The sequence below is a fragment of the Equus przewalskii genome, chromosome 7 (genome assembly GCF_037783145.1).
Source record: "Equus przewalskii isolate Varuska chromosome 7, EquPr2, whole genome shotgun sequence".
In the NCBI taxonomy this organism is placed as follows: domain Eukaryota; kingdom Metazoa; phylum Chordata; class Mammalia; order Perissodactyla; family Equidae; genus Equus; species Equus przewalskii.
In genome coordinates this window covers 23,927,441-23,952,627 of record NC_091837.1, presented here as the reverse complement: position 1 = coordinate 23,952,627, position 25,187 = coordinate 23,927,441, and the positions used below count along the sequence as shown (strand labels likewise).

Below are 25,187 nucleotides of genomic sequence, written 5' to 3'. Positions count from 1 at the left end.
CAGTCTCGTAGCATCATGAATCCAGGAGGCTGCACATAACTGTGGGAGCCCTTGAATGCCTGTTACTTTCAAGGGCTTCCTGCTGGATCCCTTAGTTTCAAGGTCAGTAGGTTCTCTCCAACTACAATAATCATGAATTTCAAAGTTTGATGCTTCAGAACTTTGCTTTCAGAGCATTCTTCAGACAGCATTTCAGGACTATGCCGCTTAATTTATATCTTGTTTGTTTAGCTAATACTCACGTGCTATACCAATTTTGAATTTGGCACAACTGCTCTTTTGTTGCAACAAAGGTTTTTTGTTTTTTTTTTTTAAGATTTAATTTTTCTCCCAAAGCCCCCCGGTACATAGTTGTGTATTTTTAGTTGTGGGTCCTTCTAGTTGTGGCATGTGGGATGCCGCCTCAGCATGGCTTGATGAGTGGTGCTGTGGCTGCGCCCAGGATTCGAACTGGTGAAGCCCTGGGCCACTGAAGCAGAGCCCGTGAACTTAACAACTTGGCCACGGCCCCGCAACAAAGGTTTTTTTTGCCTCAGGCCATATAGCTATGTGTACATTTATCACTGTCTTCTTGTTCTCAGTTTCTGTTGTTTCTGCTTTAACATGCTGCTCTGTTTAATAGAAATCTTTGACTTAGAAATTTAAGACGTTTACTTCAAAATTAATTTATTAAGGAAATTAGATTTAGAAATGTAAAATCCTAAGGGAAGTAAGATCATTAGATCCTTGTTATGTGAGGATTGGTCTAGAATTTTCCCAGCACCCCCACAGTGCCCTCATGGTTCCTGCCGTGCTGAACTCGTGCAGAGAGGGCAGAGTTCAGCCTGCCTTCTCCATGCACCTTGCCCTATATTACTTCAGTTCTTCCTCTGATGGCAGGAAGAGCAGGAAAGGGGGTTTCTGCATTAGGTGTGATGTTCAGCCATTGATCTCTGTAAGATCCAAAGATAGGAGCTCCTGAGATATGCAGGTGTCAGGCACTGATGTCTTGAGGAAGGCAGTCAGGGCTTGGAGAGGCTTCCCCTCGTCACCTCTCCCCCCACCTATGCTTCTAGTCACCATTGGGATGAATCAGCTGTACTGTGAGCTGTGCTGATTTTGGTAATATCTGGATCCTTGAGGACGGTGAGTCAGAGTTGCTTATAACAAACCCAGTTGTGTCCTTCGCATCTCTCTCTCTGGCTTCTTTGTCGCCATTTGTCCTCATCAATATGACATGGATCTTACTAGTTGAAGATTGCTTTGGTCTGTCCTATGTGATGAGCTTCTTTGGGTTGTTGCTGTGGTCACTTGACTTTCAGAGACATACCTCTTTCCAGACTAGGAATCCCTGGGGTAACTAATCACTCTTGAATGTTTTTGAGATGGTCTTGCTGCGTTTTTGGGTATATTTGGGACTTCAAGGATGTGATGTCTGAGAAACCTAGCTGTTCTGTTTCAACATGGTTGTCTCTGTGTCTGAATTGTAAGCTGTATGATGAATTCTTAGCTTATGACCATATATGAGAAGGAGACTTTTTAGCCTTTTATTTATTTATTTTTGAGGAAGTTTAGCCCTGAGCTAACATCTGCCGCCAATCCTCTGCTTTTTTTGCTGAGGAAGACTGGCCCTGAGCTAACACCGTGCCCGTCTTCCTCTACTTTATATGTGGGATACCTACCACAGCATGGCTTGCCAAGCGGTGCCATGTCTGCACCTGGGATCTGAACCGGCGAACCCTGGGCCGCCGAAGCGAAACGTGTGCACTTAACTGCTGCGCCACTGGGCCAGCCCCTAGCCTTTTATTTTTAAGTGACAAGCTTTCTCTTTCTATGAGCTGCTCCCAGGGATCTTACACTGAGAATCTTATACTGTAAATCTGTAAGTCTTCTGGATACTGGAAAAAAAAAAGTCTGCCTGATAATTTAAAAATATCTCTATGCATAAGATTTATTTTGCTTGTGTTTGAACCTTAAATAAGTACAATTCATCCAGTATGTATTTTTTTGTGTCTTTCTTCATTTGTTCAACGTTATGTTTGTGAGATTTCTCAATAACGTGTAAACTTAAAACACACATAGTGGGGTCATATTATATATACACCATTTCACAATATACTTTGATAGATTTGGGGCATTTCTGTGCTAGTAAATACAACTATCCATGAAAATAATAAGCTGCTATTTGGTATCACACTGTTTGGAAGTTCAGTACCTAATCTAATCATAGACATTTAGCTTGTTTCCATCCTTTTCCCTACAAATGAAATTTCTGAGTCAAAGAGTATATAAATATTTAAAATTGTAATAGATATTGCCAAATTAAAAGCAAAAAAGCCATTTTTTTGTTCCCACAAACAGTGTACAAGTATGCTCTTTCTAAAAATTTGATTTCTTCTATTTTTCTAGATCCTCCTACCAGTGACTTAGAACCCCCGAATCTATGAGTCTGGTTGCGACGCTGCACTTACATTTGGCGTTTGTGTATCATCTGGCTGAAGGAGTTTCTTGGATTCTCTTTGGGTGGGGGGTGCTCTGAGGAAGCTGTTCTTTACCATGGCCTCTCCTTACCTTGATTGCTGATACAGTAGTTACTAGTAGAAGGATCTGTCATTTTGTACGGCCCAAAGTTGAGAAGACTCCAGATGTTCACATTAGGTTAAAAACTCTTTCTGGAGGCCTCAGCTGAATGTGGAGATCTTTTCCAGCTGGTAGGTTTTACTTAGCCTAATTCCTTTGCAGTGAGGATCGCTGCAGATTTGAATTATTTTTTCTGATTTTAGTTTGGATTTTTTTTCATTTGCAGTTTCCACAAGCCTTAAATCTGACTCAGCATAGCCTTGTAGGATTGCCGGGAAGGAAATGCAGAGAACCTTGCACTACTAATGGGAAGCTGGACTTGGCAGCTTCCTGCTATTTGTGCACAGCCAGATTCAGTAGTCAGATCTTAGCAGTTCGTAGTCAATGTTGATGCTCCTCTTCCTGCTCACTGCTTTCAGTTGTGAGAGGGTGGAATCCTAAGTGTGCTTTTCGCATGTCTACTTTTGAGGTGTGGGAATGCATGAAATAATCCACCCACCCGTCGCATTTCATGTCTTTGGCGTCACTCTCCATCTTCCTCCAGTCCTGTGGACCTGCGCGGCCTTGAATTAAGCCATCATCACCTTTGCCTGGACTTCCACACTGTTGTCCATTTAAGTTGTACATCTGATTATGCTGTTCCCCTGCATAAAACCCTTCGTGGTGCCCTGTCTGCCTATAGCAGCGGTTTTGTTTTCACACTGCTGGAGAGTTTTCTACAGGGCTCAGTAACTGGGCACTTGCTGATTAGTGTGAAATGAGGGTTCATTTTGCAAACCTAAGCCTGTGTCTTAACCCAGAGGTATCAAAGCTGGTATCTCTCCAGCCTTGAGAACTGTGCGGAGGCCCCTGGGGCTTGCGAGTTTCTGGGGGGGAAGAGGCAGCTCACTCTATCCTGCTTTGGGGCTTGGGGCGAGGAAGGTCTGACCACTGCCCGGGCCTGAGTCTGTTGAAATGCCTGTTAGTACATCACGTCTTCTAACTTTTAATACTGCATTTGTGAATTCTTTAAACATCCTTGCAAAAATATGTTGAGCCTGAGACTCTTTGTAGTTTATGATCTTATGTAGATTAGAAAAGCAGACTTCGCTAATATCATTTTGGTTACGTGGAGTACTTTTTGATCTTAGTGCCACATAAGAAACTGACTCTGGTGATTAAATATTCTGCACTTTATCAACCCCAGGGCTAGTAGGGGTAGATGTTTCTTGGTTTTGTGTTAAATGTTTAAACAGTTAAAATCTATTTTTTAAAATGAAGTATTTGTGGAACCCTGGAAATATGTTTGCCTGAACTGCCTACTTTGAAAACCGTAACTGTAGAAAATACTGAGTTTTGTTTGCTTTTTTTGTTTCATTGGTGTTTTGAGGAGTTTGGGCAAATAATTTTTTATTTAAAGATTGGCACCTGAGCTGACATCTGTTGCCAGTCTTCCTTTTTTCTTTTTTCTTCTTCTTCTCCCCAAACTGCCCCCCCCCCCAGTACATAGTTGTATATTCTAGTTGTGCCTCTGATTGTGCTATGTGGGACACCACCTCAGCATGGCCTGATGAGCAGTGCCATGTCCGCACCCAGGATCTGGACCGGCGAAACCCTGGGCCGCCGAAGCTGAGCGCATGAACTTGGCCACGAGGTGACCCCAACATGTAGTTTTTAATGTCTGTCTTCTTTCACTTAGCCTAATGTTTTGAGATTCAGCATGTTATATTTCCTTTTTTTTTAATGACTGAATATATTTCATTTTATAGACATGCCTCATCTTATCCAGTTTTATTTATTTATTTAATTAGGTGAAATTTTTTTTAAAAGGAATTCATGCTCATAGTTTAAAATGTCAAATATTTGGTGCTTGCAGTCTTATATTAAGCAATTCTGTGCCCACTCTCTGAGGTAACAGATTAACCCTTTCCCTTTTTTTTTTTTCTTATTTCTCGGTATTCTTGGGGTACTGGATCCTGAAGGAGTTAATATGTTTTTCAGAAGGCAAAATTAGTTTCAAGAGTTAAAGTCCAAGTTAAGCATAACTTTTTTTAATCTTTTAACCAGTGTCTTCATAATTGTCATCTTTTGTTTACCTGTTTGTTCTGGGGAGAGTTAAAGTTAGGGGAGAATATCTGTTATACGTCATCTGCTCTTGTCATATTAGTTTTTTAAGGGGGTTTACTTACCACTGTATATTATAGATTTGGAGACTCAAAATGATACTATAAAGAAGCCACCCCAAAAAATTTAATTGCTCTCAAAATTCCTGTGAAATAATCCATTATTACCACTCATTGGACGTTTTATGGTTTTATAAAGCAAGGCATGGTGAGATTAAATGGCTTGTTTGGGACTTGATAATGAATAGATGGGAGAGTTCAGAGAGGGTTAAATGTTTCCTGTTTCCTGTTTGTGGACCCATTCATGAGTCCAGCAGAATTTATCAGTGTTCCTATTTTTCACAAGAGTTTAAAAGAAGAATATATGTTTCTGTTCCCACAGCATTTTTTAGAAACCTCTTAAAGTACTTATCACTTTTTACTGGAATTATTTGAATTTCTCTTTCCGTCAGTGGCCAACACTGTGTTCTGTTTATCTTTGTGTCCTAAGGGCCCAAGCACTCAAGAAATATATATTGAATGAATGAATGAGAATTTAAAAATCTGAGATTTGCTAAAGCATGAACATGGCTGGATTTTCCTTTAGTTGAGTTTCTAGTTTAGATTAACTTCTAATTTTGACTTAGGTTGACCACAGTGTTAGGAGTTATATGCTTGTTTTCTGAGAGTAAAGAAAATTAATGGTAGTAATTTGTGTTTGCCATAGGAATCTATATTTCTGGTTCAATGTTGAAAATTTTTTTCTTTCATAATCTTGATATCTGCCCTTAAAACATAGATTTGAAAATTGTGGCTTCTACTTATTGTAAATGTACATATTAAGATTCTCTGGAACACGTGAGAAGTGTTTAAGTGAACTGTGAAATAAGCAGAAAAGCATTTGAGTGATTTTAGGACTTCCTGTGACTTTCTGTCTCTGTTGAAGATATTTTGAATAATTACTAATGATCTTTTAGAAGGGAAAGGAAAGCATATTGTCTGTTACATGAGTCAACAATTCCACGTTTGGTGGGAGAAGAAGTATAAGAAAACTGGCCATTCTAGGAACTAGTAATCATGCATTTCAAACAAACTTTGTGGCATGGTATTTTTTTCAGGGTAAATGTCTGTTACCTGCATTTAGAGAAATAGTTGCTAATCAGTTATTCGTGGTAATTTTTTATAAGGCTTCTGACCTGAATGAAGCCTGTGGTTTGCTTGGAGAATTTCCTGACCACAGCCTGTTAGACGCTTCTTGGAAAAACAATTGTCATGACAGTAACTTAGGCTCACCCCCAAAGAATTCAACAGATCTTCAGAGATTGCATCATCTTCAACTAATGTACTGTGTTTTGCTCGGATCATGTTGGTTAGACTGCTGCTCTGAATGCTGTGGTGTAGGAGGATGGAGAAGACTGAGCCAATTGTATATAGACAACTATTTGTAGATTCTGTGAATACCAGTAAGAGCGTTAAAAAGTCAAATGTGCCAGATCTAGAACTAGTACTCTTGTTAGTGTGGGCAAACTAACACATACTCTTACGCTGTTGGACACTGCGCTGAGCAATTTTGTGTGGATTATTTTATTTAATCCTCACAGAAGTCATATAATTATCCCCGTGTTACTTATGAGGAAGCTGAGATTTAGAAATTAAGCAACTTGCCTAGTTAATAGACAGAGATGGCATTTGAATGTGTCCAGCTTGAGAGCTCATGCTCTGTGTTAGCATATTTCTTCTTTGCCTGCTTCTGAGACATCAAATTCACCCTCAGCCATGGGATATCTTTTTCCTTTAGTTGGTTTACATGGAAAAGGGGCCGTTTCTATGTAGGTCCCAATGGAGAAGGTCACCTTTCATTTATGCAGCAAATCTGTGTCAAGTGCCTACCCTTCTCTGCTGGGCATTGCGTGTTGAAGTGCTGGACACAAGAGACTTGCTGCCATGGAGTTTTCTCCAACCTCCAGCTCTGTCTTTCCTCAGTGATGCCTGTCATGACACCAGGATGTTTCTGGAATGTCCTGGTGCTGCCTGCCCTCTGTCACTCCCTACATGCCCTCCCTGTCTAGAGTATCTTAAACCATAACTCCTTTAGGTCCTTAAATCAGTTTCACAAGAAGTTTCTCTTTTAGAGAAAATGTAGATAGCTTTGAGGCTTTAAAGTTTTCCATCTTACCAAAGAGTTAAACAAAGCTAAGGAAAAAATGTGTCATCCCAAACTCAAGGAAAGTGGTATTCAGGGAAAAATTAGAAACAAATATCTGGGGTCGGCCCCGTGGCCAAGTGGTTAAGTTCACATGCTCCACTTTGGTGGCCCAGGGTTTCGCTGGTTCAGATCCTGGTGCAGACATGGCACCGCTCATCAGGCCATGTTGAGGTGGCGTCCCACATAGCACGACTAGAAGGACTCACAAGTAAAAATATCAACTATGCATCGGGGGGCTTTGGGGAGAAAAAGGAAAAATAAAATCTTCAAAAAAAAAAAAGAAACAAATATCTTGAGTATGAAAAAGCAAGACATGGGGCCAGCCCAGTGGCGCAGCAGTTAAGTTCGCACATTCTGCTTTGGCAGCCCGGGGTTTGCCAGTTTGGATCCCGGATGCGGACATGGCACCGCTTGGCAAGCCATGCTGTGGTAGGCGTCCCACATATAAAGTAGAGGAACATGGGCATGGATGTTAGCTCAGGGCCAGTCTTCCTCAGCAAAAAGAGGAGGATTGGTGGCAGATGTTAGCTCAGGGCTAATCTTCCTCAAAAAAATTAATTAAATAAATAAATAAATAAAAAACAAGACAAAGGATGAACTTAGTATTGGTTTTAAGAAATTAGGAGGGAAAGAACAATAAACCAAAAGTAACAAAAAGGAAATAGTAAAGATAAAAAGTGAATTAAATTAAATAGAGAACATCACAAACAAAAGGGGAAAAACTTAAAAACTAGTTCCTTATAAAGATCAATAAGATTAATTACCTTCCCAAGGTAATCTAAGTTTAACGCAATCCCATTGTACATTTTTAAGAATTAGCCAAAATGATTTTTAAATTGGTTAAACAAATAAACCTACTTAACCTAAATGTCTATGAGTAGGGGCTGATTTAATAAACTGGGTGCATCCATACAGTGGAGTGACATGCACTTGTAAATGCAAAGAAGGAAGCTCTCCATGTCTTGATATGGAACAAAGCGAAGCACAGAGCAGTGCATGTAGTACACTGGCTTTAGTGTGAAAACAACAGGGAGGAATAAAAAGCCAAATTAGCCCTTGCTTTTGTATGCCTATGGGAATGCTGGGAGGCAGGACACACTGTAGATCAATAATAGTGGTTACACCTGTGATGGTGGGAGTAGGGCAGATAGGGGACAAGAGTTTAATAAGGGAGAGTCTTTCTTCGATACATATTTATATTTAAAATTTTTGAACCATGAGAATGTATTGATTATTCAAGAATTAATTTCAATTCATTACGTATAAAGAGGGTTTTTTTTTAATCAGTAAGGAAAAGGTGAACATCCCAAATGAAAAATGAGTCAGGTGCACATTGTGACTCATCTATACTGTGGAATACTAAACAGCCAGCAGTGACTGTGTCTGGGTGTTGAGAATACAGGTATTACCTTTATTTTTTGCTTGTAATGGTCTTAATTTCCTGCAGTGATCCACCTCTTTTAAAATTGGGGATGTAAAAAAACCAAAAGTAAGACAAAAGAAGCTTAGAAAAAAGTAAGAAAATCGAAGAGTATTCCAAAGAAGTAGAGTAGTAAGGAAAATGAGCAGTAGCAAATATGGTAGAGATTGTGAAGTTGCAGTAATTGAAATGCCGTGGCAGGAGGGCAGAGACTGAACTGGAACCTGTGGAAAGACTCAGACGCATCTGTGTGTTCTCATGTGCACGTGACAGAGAATGTGATGTAATGAGTATTTGAAATAGAAAAATTAAGGCAAAGGAAGGAATAATTAATAAATGCTGGTGGGATAATTGTGGACATAATTAATGTTTAGCTATTATTTAAACAATAGATGGGACAAAGAGTCAAACGTTTAAAAAGACTCACAGTTTTGAACAGTTCATGTAAAGTAAAATGTGATAATATGTATATGTTACTGCTTCCTTTACATGAGAGAATAAACACAGCAATTGTTACAGTGTAGGGACTACGGATGAATTTTGTGTTCCTTTAATGATGTAGGGGTTTTATTTTTGTGGCAGACATTTATTTTGAAGCAGGAAAATCCCTCTGGAGTATTTTTATAAAGTATTTTTCTAAGGAAGGGAATAATTAATTTGATGGACAGTCTTAATTACTCCATATTACATAGACTATTTCATTATTGGACTATATTAGGTATCAAATTACTCTGGTAATATAAGTCACCCAGGTAAAGTTTGCCTGTCTTTGGAGAGAAGTCTTCAGAGAGTTGAAGAGAAGGCGGAGAGAAGAGGTGCTGATAGAAGTGATGGAGCACAGTACTTAGTTCTTGGTTGCAGCAGCAAAGGATTAAGCTATGGAAATATGTTCATCTCGTCATTTGCACATTCTCTTCTTCCAGGTTGGTGGCACTAAGGCTGGTGTAGTCCGGTTTCTTGGGGAGACAGACTTTGCCAAGGGGGAATGGTGTGGTGTGGAATTAGACGAGCCTCTTGGGAAGAATGACGGGGCTGTGGCTGGAACCAGGTTTGTTTGGAATTGGAATCTTGTCTCCCTCTTGCATGTAAAGGTGCTCAGCACATCTCACCAATTGTGTGTAATAAAACGGAAGTGAGTGTTTTGAAGAGCTGCACTTCTATTTCCTAAGACGACTCTACTGATTGTTTTCCTCCACTAGAACTGGAGTTGTTCTTTTGACTGTCTCTTAGTAATATGTGTAACGCGTCTGAGTAGATTCTGAATAGGCATTCAGTTTATTTAAGACTTTATTATTATTATTATTTTTAGAGCAGTTTTAGGTTCAAAGCAAAATTGAGAGGAAGGTTCAGAGAGTTCCTGTACACCCCCTGCCCCACACATGCACAGCTTCTCCCTTTTCAACATCCTGCACCTAATGGAACATTTGTTGCAACTGATGAACCTACATTGGCATATCATAATCAGCCAAAGTCCAAGTTCACACTTGGTGGTGTACATTCTGTGGGTTTTGATAAATGTATAATGAAATGTATCCACCATTATAGTATCATATATAGTATTCTCAATTTATTTTTCAAAATAGAAAGGAAATATGTCATCCTTTTGGCTCCTCTCCTTTTTGATAGCACTCAACCTCTGAATGAGTTTCTGGGTGTTGGGGGTCGGGGAGTGAAGAGAAGGAAGTTACCTTTGTTAGGCAAAGAACGTAAAACATGTCTTCGTATCTGATGACAAGAATTCTGTCCTGTGGCAAGAGAACAGATAGCAGGCAGACCTCTTCCATTGTGAGGATAACCCCACTCTCACCTCCCAGAGATAAGATGGGTGGAAATTAAATGTACAAATGAATGCAAGAGAAATTTCCCACACTTTCTTTTCAAAATATTTTGAAGACTGGGCATAGGTACGGTATATGATGCATTATTAGTAGTATAAAGTGTTGTCATTAACATTTTACTTATAAAATGTATCCAGATTCAGGATAAAGAAGATGTGGTACATATATACAATGGAATACTACTCAGCTATAAAACAGAACAAAATCATTCCATTTGCAATAACATGGATGGACCTTGAGGGAATTATGTTAAGTGAAATAAGCCAGCGAGAGAAGGATAATCTGTGTATGACTCCACTCATATGAGGAATTTAAAATTATGGACTAAGAACAGTTTAGTGGATACCAGGGGAAAGGTGGGGTGGGGGGTGGGCACAAAGGGTGAAGTGGTGCCCCTGCAACACGAATGACAAACATTAATGTACAACTGAAATTTCACAAGATTGTAACCTATCATTAACTCAATTAAAAAAAAAAAGAGTATCCAAATTCATTGTAAGCATATGGGCTTTATCTACCCAATACAATGATAATGCCTTGAGGAGATAAAACCTCTTGGTGCTGCAACAGTTATGAAGCCGTCCTTCTTGATATTAAGACATTGTAATTCTCTAGAGTCGTATGGTCTCCAGTGTCAGTCTGAGAACTGACTGTACTGGTTGAGATTTCTCCACCTTTACTTTAGTGAATCTGCCAGAGTTAGGTGCTTGTTTGATTTCTTTTTCCCTTTGTTTGGCATGGTTTTATGAAGTGGGATCACTATATTACTAAGGTCTCCTTTATGTATGTTTATCAGATGGTAGAAATATTTATTCCTTTTGCATAGAACCTTAGTAACAGATGAATAATTCCATCTCTCTCTATCATTGTTATTTATTAGCATGTTTTCTAAAACATTATTGAGGTTACTTATCAGCCTAGATACACGTAAATGCTTCACACTGGGTATCACCCCAGCTTATTGGTAGAATTCACAGTAAACCAGTCATGAGTTAGGAGTTAGGAGAGCATTTTAGTTGTAATTGTGATTTCTTGTAATTAAGTTGTTTTTTGTTACTGTTCTTATTGTTGTTCTCTAAAGGTATTTTCAGTGTCAACCCAAATATGGCTTGTTTGCTCCTGTCCACAAAGTGACCAAGATTGGCTTCCCTTCCACTACACCAGCCAAAGCCAAGGCCGCTGCCGTGAGGCGAGTGATGGCAACCACGCCTGCCAGCCTGAAGCGCAGCCCGTCCGCCTCCTCTCTCAGCTCCGTGAGCTCGGTGGCCTCCTCCGTGAGCAGCAAGCCCAGCCGGACAGGATTAGTAAGCCTCCCTGTTCTTACTGCGTGATCACTGCGGCTGTCAGGGCACCTGCTTTGCTTTAGGAAATATTGAGTCTCTCCTTGCCCTTGTTCTAAATGTGGGTTGTAGCCTGTGAAAGTCGTTACAAGTTTCACAAGATAAAACTCCAGCAAGAATACAAGTTTTGAAATAAAGAGTTTTTAACAGCCCTTTTTAGATTCTTAAGGCTTTAAGTTGTACCAGTTCTTGGTGAGTCCGTAGTAACTACTGTTTTTTCATCTAACATATGGGATGATGTCTTTTCTCTGAAATTATTTTGAGCACAAGGGTGACAGGAAGATTGGAGGGATCCTTTTCCTCAAGGATGTAGGTCTCTTTATCTTTGACTTCAGACAATTTTAGGAACTAGAGTATTTTGAGAAAAGCCGTGTTCTCAGAATTCTAGTATTACGTGAATACAGTCTAATCCAATGAAAGCAGTTAATGTGTGGAGTGTTCCTGACTTGGGCCAGAGGACACAGAGCGGAACTTATAGAACTTGAAAGGATGCTAGGAAAAGCCGTGTTTTGTTTTGTCTCCTCTCTTCATCTCATCCTCCCGCTCCCTCTTCCTCTTTCTCTGCTCTCATTTAGATCAGTAAAAATAGAATCACCAGGATTAAAATAAAATAGGCAATGCCTCATTCTGTGTGTTAATGTGGTGTTTTATTAGAGTCAAGGCAATGACTTTTTGGCTAATAAATAAGTTATCATCTCCTGCCTTTAAGTTTATTTACTTGAAGTGAGGCAAATACCATTTAAATTTGAAATGAGAGCATAAGATTGTACTCCAAACTGAACTGGAGATCTCTGCGTTATGATGGTGAACTGCAGACAAGAGTTAGAACGTTAAGTGGCATGATGGGAGTGAGGCTGCTGGCCCTTGGTCTTGTTTTGCCTTCTCTTCCGTGATCGTGGGGCAGGAATGTCAGGGGAATCTCTCCTCAGAGTGGGGGTGGTGCTCCTCTGCCAGCCAGCTGGTCTTTCTTCCTCTTAAGTTCAGGTAAAATAAATACCTGCTTGAACTTCTTCATTTTGTGTGTGAAAATAAAGTCTGCATCTTCAACAGAAAAATGGCAAATGAACTTTTATGAGAAAAGCTTGACAAGAAGAGTGAAATGGAGGTAAAGAACCCCCTCCGTTTGAACAAAGCCTGGTTCAGAGTGGGCCGGCAAACTCTGATATGGGCATCGTCTCCTTCGCTAATCCTGGACAATTTCACAAAGTGTCTGCTCTGGATTGGGAATTCTTTCTTGAGTAGTTTATATTACATTTTAATTATGAGTGTCCATTTCTTTGGAAAATAACCAATCTCTCCCTGCTCTCCCCAATGTCTTCTCTTACTTTTCAGACCAGTTCTGCTTCCCCTTAGCTCACCCCATTCAGTGAAGAAAACTGACAAAAGAGAATGTCTCTTTGCCTTGTAGAACAGCTTACTTTTGAATATCTTTACATACGGTGGCTATTGTTTCTAATTCAAAAATCACCATAAAAGAATATGCCAAGAATATAGAATAATTGAAAGTGTGACTTCCTGGAAACATATGTCAGCAATATAATCCCATTCATGTATACAAAAAAGTCTAAAGATTATTTAATGCAAAATGATCTTCTCAAAGTATTGAGCACCAAGGTGCCCAAACTTTCTGGTTTCATAGCACTTTTAGTGTCTCAGTTATTTTTTCATGGTGCCCCAGGCCAAAAGAATAGCTAACAGTTTTGTTTATTAAGTAATTAGGCCCAAACAATTAATACTTCTGTCCTAACAATTCAGTAGCTGGTTGAAAAAAAATGATACCCATTAATTGAGAGAATATTTTTTTATTCATTCTTGACCATAATCACTTACTATTAGATTGTATGCTCCTCTTGGGCGCTGCACAGCTTGTCAAACGTTGGAATCTTACTGAACACAGCTACCCTCATTTCCTATGCTGCTTTTGATTTTTGCACAGTACTGGCTTTTTGTCATGACGGTAGCCAGAACCTAGCTTTGGAAAGACATGATGTTATCGAAAGGAATGTAGTACAGTCTAAGGTTGAATTGCCTCAAACGAGTAGTTGTGTGGTGTCCACCAGGCGTTGCTGTGTTTCCCTTGAAATTTTAAAATATGCCACAGTGCCCTGTGTGTTTGCTGCAGTGCCCTGGGGTGTCTCTGCTCAGGGTTTGGGAACCTCAGATTTAGTGTCTTCAGGAAGAAACGTTAGTATGAGAAAGTATAATTTAACCATATGACGAAATTGGGAAGTCAAGGTCAGGTGGTTAAAAGAGAAAACAGGAATCCTCCCTCATATGTTTAAATAATTCAAGAAAGTTCGCTAAATAGAAACAGCAAAGGACCGTTGGGTTTGATTGGATTCCTTTACTCTTGTAGTTATCAGGTTGCCTCACTATTAACTGATAACAGATCCTTACTCACTCTGCATCCTGAACGAGGGCTCAGGTAGACTGATGAAGAGAAGAGCATTCAGGCGGCAAATGTGGCTTTGACTGCAGAAGATGAAATCGAGGCTGCTTGATCTAGAGCCAGCCATCGCTAAGGATATGGCCTTGGACAACAGCTTACCAAGGGAGGAGGCCTTTTCTTGACTACCTCCCAGCCTCTGGAGCCTAGCTTGGAAGAATATTATTCAACTTGCCCAAATTACCTGTTAACATTTAATAAGAGGTTCTTTTCTCTCTGTTTTTACGTGACGATTATCCTCAAGATGGAAGAATTGGGTACATGAAACAGCAAAGATTAACAGATGACACAACTGAAGCTTCTTTCTGCTTTCCCCAAGCTGTCTTTCTCTCCCTGCTTCTCATTTTCCTCCTGCCTTCTCCAATCCCCTTATCTTCTCCCTCTGCCCCTCCTCTACTTCTCTTTTTCCACAGATCTCTCTTCCTGCTCTTTTTTCTCCCTCCTGTGTCCTTTTCCTTCCTCTCTCTTGTGTGTGTACTTGCCCATGCATGCACACTCACCCACTCACACACACTTTTGAAGGCAGATGGAGTTTTCCTCTTAATCTTATCTTTATAAATCTCTCTGGTGATGGGGATTCATGTCTTCAAGGCTGGATTCATGAGTGAGATCTCCTCTGCCTTCATTTTGAAAGAAAAATGAAGAAAATAAATCCTGACGAAGATTCAACTGTTTAATCAATTGAAGGAAGGTTTGTGACTCAAGGGGTGACTTCTTGGTTATTTAGTGGTATTTAGAAGCTTAAGAAGTTGAAAAAAGTCTCAGCCTCAAGCCTAAGGATCAAAAGATTGGCCAAAATGTCATAACAAGAAGATAGCTGTTAATGACGTTCAGGCCGAAGTGGAGTTTAGAGAAACTTGTTAAATGGGTTCTGTGGAATTTTTCAAGATTCTTACAAGGCCCTGTCAACTGAGTTCAGGGTACATTTGATTTGAGCCACTTATTTCCTTCTAAACATCTTCCTGATTGTTCCGTGAACTCTTTACATTGATGTGTTCTTTGTGAAATTTACAAGCAGGAGGCACATGCTGTCTTGTTTTCTTGATGAACAACCTTTTCTAATAATTGGCAAGCCTGCGAGTCAGGGCAGCACTTTTGCTTTGCTGAGGAGACGCCTGCCATGCATGCATCGCACCCTCCTTGCATCCCTGATAGCATCATCATCCTTCACTTCTTTAACTTTCCTTTGCAGTTGACTGAAACCTCCTCCCGTTACGCCAGGAAGATCTCCGGCACCACTGCCCTCCAGGAGGCCTTGAAGGAGAAGCAGCAGCACATTGAGCAGCTGCTGGCTGAACGGGATCTAGAGAGGGCGGAGGTGGCCAAGGCCACGAGCCACGTGGGGGAAATAGAGCAGGAGCTAGCTCTGGCCCGGGACGGACACGACCAGGTGAAGTCTGGCGCTGACCTTGTTGCGGAGATGGTGACGGGTTCTAAGCTGATGTTGTTGCGGAGATGGTGATGGTTTCTAAATTGAGGGAGGAGGCCGAATGGCGTACCTGGTGCTTGGAGCTGGGGAGCTAGTTTTGAGAGTACTAGAAATAAGTATAAATGTCTCTGCCGGGCTGTTTGAAAGCTGTGACCAGGGGTGCCAGTTTGCATTGTCATAAAGATGAAGTTTTGTTCTTCTTGAGTCTACCTTGCGTTTTGGTCTTTCTGTCCGGGTCTTTTGGCCTGTGTTAGGAGAGCTTGTTTGCTAGGACTTGACCAGTGATTAAAACTCCTGTTTTATAGATTATCCTTTGTATGAGTTTCAGCTTCAAAAAAGATGACAGTTGTTTTAATATTGCCCTCTATCACTTTAATGGCATGATTTTTCATCATCTAGCTTCCAGGAATGCTGCTGAGAATAACCTATTAAAGATCATAGAAAGCATTTTAACGTGAAACGGTTTTAGGTTAATGTCAACCCATAATGGTACCACTTAGCCATAGCTCTTTGGAGACATCCTTGGGCCTGTATCTGGGTCAGAAAGAGGCTACTCACTGACGTCCTTGCCTTCCCCAGCATGTCCTAGAATTGGAGGCCAAGATGGACCAGCTACGAACAATGGTGGAAGCTGCTGACAGGGAGAAAGTGGAGCTTCTCAACCAACTTGAAGAGGAGAAAAGGTGATCTCAGACTGTTCCCTGGGGCAAGCGTGGCCTTTTCCTTTTAACTGACCTTCGGAAAAACTTGTACCATTAACAGCCTTACTGGGTCAGCCTTCAGAAGCAAAGGAAGGACTGTGTCTTCAGCAGGGCTTGATCTCTTCATATCGTGTGAGGAGGGTTCGCTTTGATTTGACTTTTTTCGAGAACTTTGGAATCATCTAAACATGACCTGATTAATTTAACAAATATTTATTAAACCCCTACTGTGTGCAAGCATCCTCTTGAAGATAGCCTTAGTCAGGGTTGTGGAGTTAATTCAAACCCAGCTTCCACCTGGAGCCATTCCTGGTGAGAGGATATTCAAGGTCCAAGTTACCCAGTGTTTACAAAACCCCTTCCCTGTATCTAATGAAATTGTATGATGCTGGTGGGTGATATAAGGTCCCTGTCCTTGAGAAACTCCTACCTTATTAGGAAAACAAAACTCTCATGTGAAGCAATTAGAGGATTATCCAGGTCAGGATGAAATCAAGTGCTAAATTGTGTGAGACAGAGAAAGCAAGTTTGGCTCTTATAAAAGGTTTTTTGAGGCTGTGGATAAACAAGATCTCTGAAAAAGGTGTCTGCAGGGAACCCATCTGAACATCTCCGGGTTATGAGACATCTGTCCTCGGTTGCATTTTGTTCCGTTTTCTGACATGTCGGGTAGTGACTTAACTCAGTAGTAACTGGTATAACTGTGCTCGGGAGGGTCATGAGCGCTGCTCTGGTGAGGGGATCCGGGGAAGGTGTGACACAGTCTTTTAACAAGGAAATTGCCTTTTTACTGGAGAGAGAAGTGCCATACATAGGAAATTCTCCTTGCATCCTAAATATGGCTACAAGTAAACGAGAGACAGTGGCAGACCCTCCTAGGCCCTTCTGAATGCCAAGGCACCAGTACCATTGGCTTCTGTTCTGAAAATGGCTCTTGCTCTGCTGATTGCTGGGCAATAGAAATGTCCCTCCAGCTCTGCAATAATCATGGGGGCTTACACCTGTGATTATATTTCTGATTTAACTGAGGAGAATTTTTTTGTTCCTAATTTTGCTAGAAATGCTAGTGAGTTTGAAAGATTTTTGGTTTTTACATATAGGTTATGAACTTTGTCCCCCCCTTTCTTCCTTCTCCTATACCCACTTTTTTTTTTTTTGAGGAAGATTAGCCCTGAGCTAACATCTGCCGCCAATCCTCCTCTTTTTGCTGAGGAAGACTGGCGCTGAGCTAACATCCGTGCCCATCTTCCTCTACTTTATACATGGGAATGCCTACCACAACATGCTGTGCCAAGTGGTGCCGTGTCCGCACCCGCGATCCGAACCGGTGAACCCCGGGCTGCCGAAGCGGAATGTGCGCACTTAACTACTGCACCACTGGCCCAGCCCCTACACCCACTTTTGTACAGATTCATAACATGGATGTTACCCAGATTTTGTAAATCTTCAGAATATCATATTTCTTTGACTTTGGGATGGCTTTGATTGAAACCCACACCCAATATCAGATATTTTAAAATGTGAAAAAATGTGCATTTTAGAATCAAAGAAATTGGATCCTCGATTGCTCCTCCTCCAAATTGTTCACAACGTTACTCTCTCAGTCTTGGAACAGGTCCTAGTACTGTCCTGGGGATCCCTGCTTGGTGTGGGCAGTCTGCTAACCTCACGCGAGAATACCTGATGGAGGGTGGTATGAAGAGAGATGTGTTGTTTGTGCCACTACCCCCTATGTTCTGTTAATGGAAAGAAGAAATTATAGATTTGCTTCTCAAACCTATTTCTTTGGTAATCAGACCTTTTCCCTTTGGGCTGATCTTGTCTTGATTAGATCCATTCTGGTGGTTGTGACCAAGGGAACCAATTGATTTTTCTCAACTCTCATTACCTCCCGCCTTCTGGCATCGGTACCTGGACAGAACTTTGGAGTTTCCTGAGTAGAGCTCTTAGATTTATAAACCAGAGGCCTAAAGATGCATTTCTTTATTTTCTATGTCTCTAAGGCATTTCTTTCCACCATTATCTGCTAAATTCACCAGGGTATTGATTATAGATTTTTGTGTTATTTTTTGGTAAGGCAGACTTTTAAGTGCTTTGTTTCGATTTTGTTCCACAGGAAGGTTGAGGACCTTCAGTTCCGGGTTGAGGAGGAATCAATCACTAAAGGCGATCTTGAGGTAAAACCCCTCCGGCTCTTCTAAAGCTTTTCTGGGTACCGCTGTTCAGAACTGTGAATGAAAGCACTGCGCCAGCTGACACGCGTGGCCAGAGCAGGCAGCAGAGGCAAGCGCAGGAACCCCAGTCTCTCGCCGGGCGGGGTCTGGGTGTGGCTTACGGCTGAGGTCCTGGAGCCCGTCCTTGAGCCTGTGGCTGTGCTGTCCAACTCCTGTGGCCGAGTAAAAGTTTCACTCTTTTCTCGTGCTTCAAAATTCCAAACCGTAAATTGGAGTTAATCTTAAGTCATAAATCTGGCAGTGTGTCCTAAGTGAGACTGTGTTTCTTTGATGACCAGAAATGGCATTTTAAAGAGCATTTTTTGTTTCATTGTAATAGTCCAAAACAAAGCTTTTTGCTTTACCTCAGCTTTGCTTTTCAGTTGAGCTGGAAGAATTCTTCATAACCCTATAAAAGGAGTGAATATATGTTCTAGTAGTCGGTTTTCTCCAAGTAATCATCAGAGCAAAAATCAGGAGCAGTTTGTATTTCAACAACTTCTACTTCCACAGCATGTTTTAAATTCATAGAAGTTTTCCTTTAGCATCAGGTTCTCATTTTTTAACAGTTATTCATATAGTTTTTGAATTAAACACCAGGATTAAATGGTTTTGATGCTTTTTAAGACACTGCTAGATATATGACATGTAAATTATTAACTTTTCCAAATTTTGCTGATTTTTGGTTCTTTAATCTGTAATATTTTAGTGAAAATTGCATTTGTCTGTGAAGTTCTCAGAACATACTTTTTCACTACTGTTACAATCTTAGAGGCTATTGACTGCCCACACCATTCTTAAATTTCAGGGACCCTTCCAAATAGAAACTCTTGATTTCTTTGCAAATAAATATATCTTTACAGTCAACAAAAAATAATAAGGGAAACATTTTCTGAAGTTCTAGTTTTATAAGGCCCAGAATTTAATGGATTATTAATAATTTAATAGATATCCTCTTCATTCATTTCATATATAGTCACATTCCTTTAGTTGACTTTTATGTTGTTCTCATCCATTTAAAAACACTTCAAAGTTTCATACCATCATCTGGTTCGTATGAAATACAGCCTATGGTGTTTTGGGGAGGGCAGGTTAAATTATTTACCGCAGCGCTAGGCTAGTATAATCTGTCTGGTAAACTTACTTGAAATTAATCAAAGTTATTTTGAAACCCTAACACATATTGAAACTTTAAATATCTCTTTTGTTGTTGCTTAATTTTTTTATTTTTTTACTGATAGCAAAAGAGCCAGATATCTGAAGATCCTGAGAATGTAAGAGGGCACTTAACTGTGTGGATATTTCCCTTGTTAACACAGATTGATTACAGATTAAAATGCTTATTGATATACTCAAACACTAACTGCATAATCTGACCTTGAGACTTCGACCTTAATATTGCTGTGCATGTGGCTTTCAAAGCAGTTACATTTGTATCCTGAAGAAATTGTATGTAATGACTGAGCTCTATAAATCCGTTTGTTTAACACATAGACAAATGTTTGCTTTATAAAAAATTTTGCCATAAAAGAAAAAAAAGAATTTTATCTGGGGGCCTGACTGCCTTTACTTAATTCATAATATCTTCTGATTTTAAGAGAATTATTCCAAAAGAGACGATAGCTGACAAGCGTAAAACATATTAGATGAAGGAATTACAGAAATTCTGGGGGAAAGTTTCTAATTTTATTCCTGCGAGAGTGAAAGGGGTTTGAGAGTCCCAGACTGATTGCCTTTTGTGTGCGCTCCCCCTGCTGGCTGATGCCTGCCAGTGCAGCTGACAAGAAATTCAAACTTCCATTGTTGCTGCAGTATTTTCCTTACTTTGTGAGCCTAGAGGCAAGCATTCTTCAGTGACGGCTCTGTTTTAAATTTATTATTATTGAAGTGATATTTTTCTAGCAGCAGTGCTCCTGGGCAGGTGGGTGTTTTTCTTTCTTCCTTCCCTCTGATTACAACCAAACACCCAATTCAGATCTTACCAAAGTGGCCTCGAGAGCCTGTCTTCTCCGTGCACCCTGCCAGCAGGGATGCCAATTGAAAGGCCCTAAAAAATCTTACTTTGACTTACCATCACAAGAGAACAAAATTTAAACAGAGAACTTTTCTTCTTACCACCTCCTGGCAGCTAAACTAGCCAACTCAAGACAAGTTTTACAAGTCTCCGTTCTGAAGGTTTCCTTTTTGTGAAGCTACTTCAGTGCTCTGGGTCTCCTCTCTCCTTCCCACACAGGCTCCGCTGCTTCCGGTGTCAGTCTGCATGGGGTCTCCCTCCACCTTCACCTCTCTCCTGTGCTTCTCCAGAGCCTTTGCTTTTCCTCTCAGTGCCCTGTCCCAGGACTTTCCTCTTGGGATGCTCTGCCTTATTTAAGAAAGGAATAATGTAGAAGGAGGGTTGTCCGTTCCATGTAACATTTTTAGTCTATACTGTGGCATGGAAGTGGGTCACTGTTCCCTGGCTCATTATCAATTGCTTACTCTGTGGGGTCCCAGATCATCTGTATGCATACCACCAGAATGAGGTGTCGCTGCAGGCATCTGGAAGATCTCGGAATAGGGAGAAGATCACGTTCAATGGGTATTTGCTTTTTATCTAAAAGTAGTGACCTTTCATTCAGAGGACACTGAACTCAGTGTCAAGAGGTGAAGAAAGGTTCTGTTGCCTTCGCTTTTTCCTGTTAGTTTTGGACTTCAGTTTTTGAGGCTGTGACCCCAATTATGTAGATCTGGATTAGATTCTTGTAAAAGCAGGGAAGTTGAACAACTTCTGTCTAAGGCACATAGGGACCAAGGGGACTATCCAGACAATTCGGTTTTGAATTTTATTTCATTATTTTTGTTGAGTGTAAAGAGCTGAAGCAGGTGAGAATTTTTAAAAAATTTTTTGTTCACCTTTTAAATATTCCATAATGGTTTATACCTGGTTCGCAAGCAAAGTGACCTCTTGACTGCATTGAAATCCCCAGGGTACCACTGGAGTGAGTAAAGATGTTTATAATGTAAAACATTCCATCTTCTACTTAAACTTTGCATGACTTTATTAGAGTTTATTGTCATTTTCTCATTGCCCATAATTGTTCAGACTAAGAGATTTGACCAGTTAGAACCATAAAATATTTAAATTAATACAAATATCTAGAACTGCTGCGAGGAGCTCTGTCAGTAGGTTTTTCAGTTGATTATGCTGATAGCCCTTGGGTAGGAGAGGTGAGTGGGGAAAGAAGTACATTCAGACTGATATCTAGACTATTTCAAATTGATGAAGATTTTGCTGCACTTAAACCTGTTAGAGATTGCTTTCTGTGTTCTCCATCAGGTTACATCTGAGTAAGTGTTGATGGGGAATCTCACTTTAGGATCCTACCCGCAATTTTTGCATAGAGTTCAAACTCATGTCTTTGTGTCGAGTCACTATTTCTTACCTCTGGGCTGATAAGACCTACTTCATCTCAGGATCAAGATAATGATGAGCCCTCACCAGTTCTAGATGAACTTTTATCCTGCTCTAAGTCTCAGAGATGGAGGCTGTGGAGCATCATTATTACTGAATTTTCTCTTTGTAAATTTGATTCCCCCTCTTTTTTTTTTTCTGGTGACAAATAGTCTTTGGAAAATCCACTATTGGAAGGAAATTAGAGCTTTAGTGTCTCCTCGCCTGTCAGATGTGAGAATGTTGCCAAGAATCTCAGTTTCTTCTTGCTTATCTCAGCAAAGGCCACTGGTGTGATTTCCTTAGCTCTCATTTCTAGATTCCCTTCATTAGGTTTAATGCTTGACCATTTTCACATCAAATTGTGTGCCAAAGTGCAATTCATTGAGCACTTACAAGATTTACGAGGTTATCTTTTCCATATTTAGATGATAGTGATGATCATTTTGAGGGTCAATCTCCTTTTTAAAGTCACTGAGTCAGTTACATACACATTAATGTGAAATAGCTGTTGTCGGGAGGAGGGAAAATAATAGTTTAGAGTAATATTAACTATTCTAATTTGTGCCGATAAACTCCACTTATCAATATACTTATATTTGGCTGCATGCACCTGACACTTTACATCTTGCCTCATATGTTTTTCATTTTTTCATTCTCATCAGACTGGCTCATGTCTCTGCCCACTTCATCCTTCTGTAGTATTCATCCTCACCCCCAACCTCCTCATCTCAGTTCCATCCTCTTCCCTTCTCCATTACCCTTTTTGTTCATCCTTTGGCAGAAGGTACTGGTGGCTCAGCCTGCATGCCGCTCTCTCTCCTCTTGTGCTGGCATGTCATGGTGGCACTGTTGTGTCTTTTCCTCTTCCTTTTTACTAACAGACGCAGACCAAACTGGAGCATGCCCGCATTAAGGAGCTTGAACAGAGCCTGCTCTTTGAAAAGACCAAAGCTGACAAACTCCAGAGGGAGTTAGAAGACACTAGGGTAATGGTTTTCACTATTTCATGAAGCAGACCCTTGTATGTGAGTGGTGGACACCACCGGTGACATGCTGTGCACTTGGCCTAAGCCTTGACCCAGTGGTTCAACCTGAGTTAGGTCTTAGTACTGTTCAGGTGTTCATGAGCTTACACTGATGAGTAGGCACAGGTGTTTTATATCAACTCTTGTCAAAGGTAAAGATTTATTCCTTTGGTGAACTCAGCCAAAATCAAGATCAGAAACTTTATAACCATATAGACTGCACGGACATCCACAACTGCATTTGAGAGTCTTTGTATTAATCCATTTTGAAATATCTTTCTCCATTTGCCACAAGCAGTCAATTGTCCTCTTGTTCTCATATTCCTAGTTACTGGGTTTTCTAAATAATTTTTTATTATTGTTGTTTTCCTGCCTTCTTCCCTGGCCTCTTGGGGGAAGGAATTGAAACATTGGCTCTTTTTAATGAGAGTTAAGGACTTTCACCCTAGGTATCTTTTTTTTCTTGATACCTGATCGCTCTTTGCATTTCCCTCCTTTCTGTCACCCACTAGGTTAAAATCTTGGTGGTCAGGAGGGAAAAGTATGTTGGGAACAGAATGGCTTCTCACAAGCTCCAGCTCACTGTGTTTGGCCCTCAGAGCCACTGCATAGTCATGTTTTCACTTATTTATATATGAAAGCACCTATATAGTGCTTGCGCCCTGCCAGGCACTGTTGTAAGCACTTGACAAGTACTAACTTACTCAGTCTCACCCGGCAGGAGGGAGGTGGTAGTATTGTCCCCATTTTACAGGTGAGGACGCTGAGGCACAAAGAGGTTAAATAATTTGCCCAGGGTCACACAGCTAATAGTAATAGTGGAGCCAGGATTTGTGTCTAGGTCATTTGGCCCCGGAGTCTGTGCCGTTAACCACCACAGGATGGCATCTATTTTGGAAGCAGTTTTGTGCTGAAAGATTTAAGAAACAATCTGAGTCGTTTACACATAAGGAAACATATATGCGTATATACCTTTTAAATCATGAATTTGACTATCAGTGGCTAAATTGACCAGATCTTTAACTTTAAAATTTCAAAAATTACTGTCTGTGATCAAATTTGATATCTTGATTTTTTCTTTTGAATTATTAGTATTTCTAGTAATTTCTCTTGAGAAATCATTGACTGATCTAAAAATCTAGATAATTTTTCTTCTCTAAATCATAAGTTTTTATTTTTTAAGAAGAAAGAAAATGTTCTCACTTGGCCTCAAAGCTAAAGATATCTCCTGTGTATTTGGTAAGGAAAAAACCTCGTAGTTTGGTGCTGTTTCTTTGTTACCTGAGAGCCAGACTTGATCTGGGAAATATAAGGGACTAATAATAAGATTGAGCTCCTTTAGTGTGATTGGCTGTTGAGGTAAGGATATTTTTTTTACTTCTGAACTCCTCTCCTATACAGCTTTGTTAGCAAACAACTTGGATGCTTTTTGAATTTTTATTTATTTATTTATTTTTGCTATGGATAAGAAGGTATCCATTCACAACATGGTTTATTCCAGTATTTCAGATTCAAGCTGTTATCTTTCAATAACAAGCTGTGTCTTCTGTTGAGCCTCACTCTTGGTTTGCCAAGTGTGAAACTAACTAGTGACCCATATAAGTTTCCTATCACCTACATTCCTTTTTAGGAAGCACTTTAGAATTTCTCTAAGCCAGTAAGTCCGGTTTATAAACAGTGTGCTTGGTGCTGTAGAGATATGAGCAAGAATAAGAAATGATACCTGAATTTTATGGCCTCAAACTGCTGGGAGAGGCAGACACATAGAAAGTTTCAGCTAAGAACAGACTTTGAGAAATAAAATAAAAAATAGAAGTGCTGTGAAAATGCTATGTAAAGTATAATCACACTGTTTATTATTTTTACTTATTTTTTGCTTGGTATTTTCTCAATTTGACTGTTGTGACTAAGAATTATTACCCTATTGGATTTAATTTACTTATGTTATAGACCTGGTAGCAATAGGGTTTGTTAATGTTTTGTACCTTATTATTATTTTTTTTTGAGGAAGATTAGCCCTGAGCTAGCATACACTGCCAATCCTCTTTTTAAGATTGGCCCTGAGCTAACATCTGTGCCCATCCTCCTCTATTTTTTTGTATGGGGGACATCTGCCACAGCATGGCTCGATAAGCAATGCATAGGTCTGTGCCTGGGATCCAAACCAGCAAACCCCTGGGCTGCCAAAGTGGAGTGCTAAATTTAACCGCTACACCACTGGGCCGGCCCCTGTACCTTATTTTTTGGTAACAAACTCTTGGACTCCCTCAGTCCCTAGGAAAAGTATGTAAATGAATTAACTTCCGTAACCTGAAGCACCTGTAACTCTGAAATACAACAGTTATAGTTGGTTCTGAACTGTTCACTGACTTGATTATGCCATGCTGGAGAACCAAGTGCTTTCTTTATCTCTTCTCTTGTGGACAATTTAGTCTTTATCCGTATCACAGCCTGAGGTGGGCCGAGGAAATGAAGGAAACACACATCCGTTACTTT

General features: G+C 40.2%; 1 protein-coding gene across 50 annotated transcripts in view; it reads left to right on the top strand.

Annotated features, from left to right (window-relative positions):
• CLIP1 (CAP-Gly domain containing linker protein 1) overlaps positions 1-25,187 on the top strand; it is a 114,251-nt gene that overhangs the window by 35,245 nt on the left and 53,819 nt on the right. For 12 of the 50 annotated variants that reach the window (XM_070629139.1, XM_070629113.1, XM_070629132.1 and 9 more), the window contains 7 exons: positions 9,190-9,314; positions 11,186-11,408; positions 15,083-15,280; positions 15,899-16,002; positions 18,137-18,197; positions 19,475-19,507; positions 22,548-22,652. In XM_070629139.1, coding sequence (XP_070485240.1) covers positions 9,190-9,314; positions 11,186-11,408; positions 15,083-15,280; positions 15,899-16,002; positions 18,137-18,197; positions 19,475-19,507; positions 22,548-22,652 — 849 coding nt within the window. The remainder of the gene's footprint in view (positions 1-9,189; positions 9,315-11,185; positions 11,409-15,082; positions 15,281-15,898; positions 16,003-18,136; positions 18,198-19,474; positions 19,508-22,547; positions 22,653-25,187) is intronic. The other 38 variants (XM_070629134.1, XM_070629121.1, XM_070629105.1 and 35 more) reach the window with 7 other exon arrangements.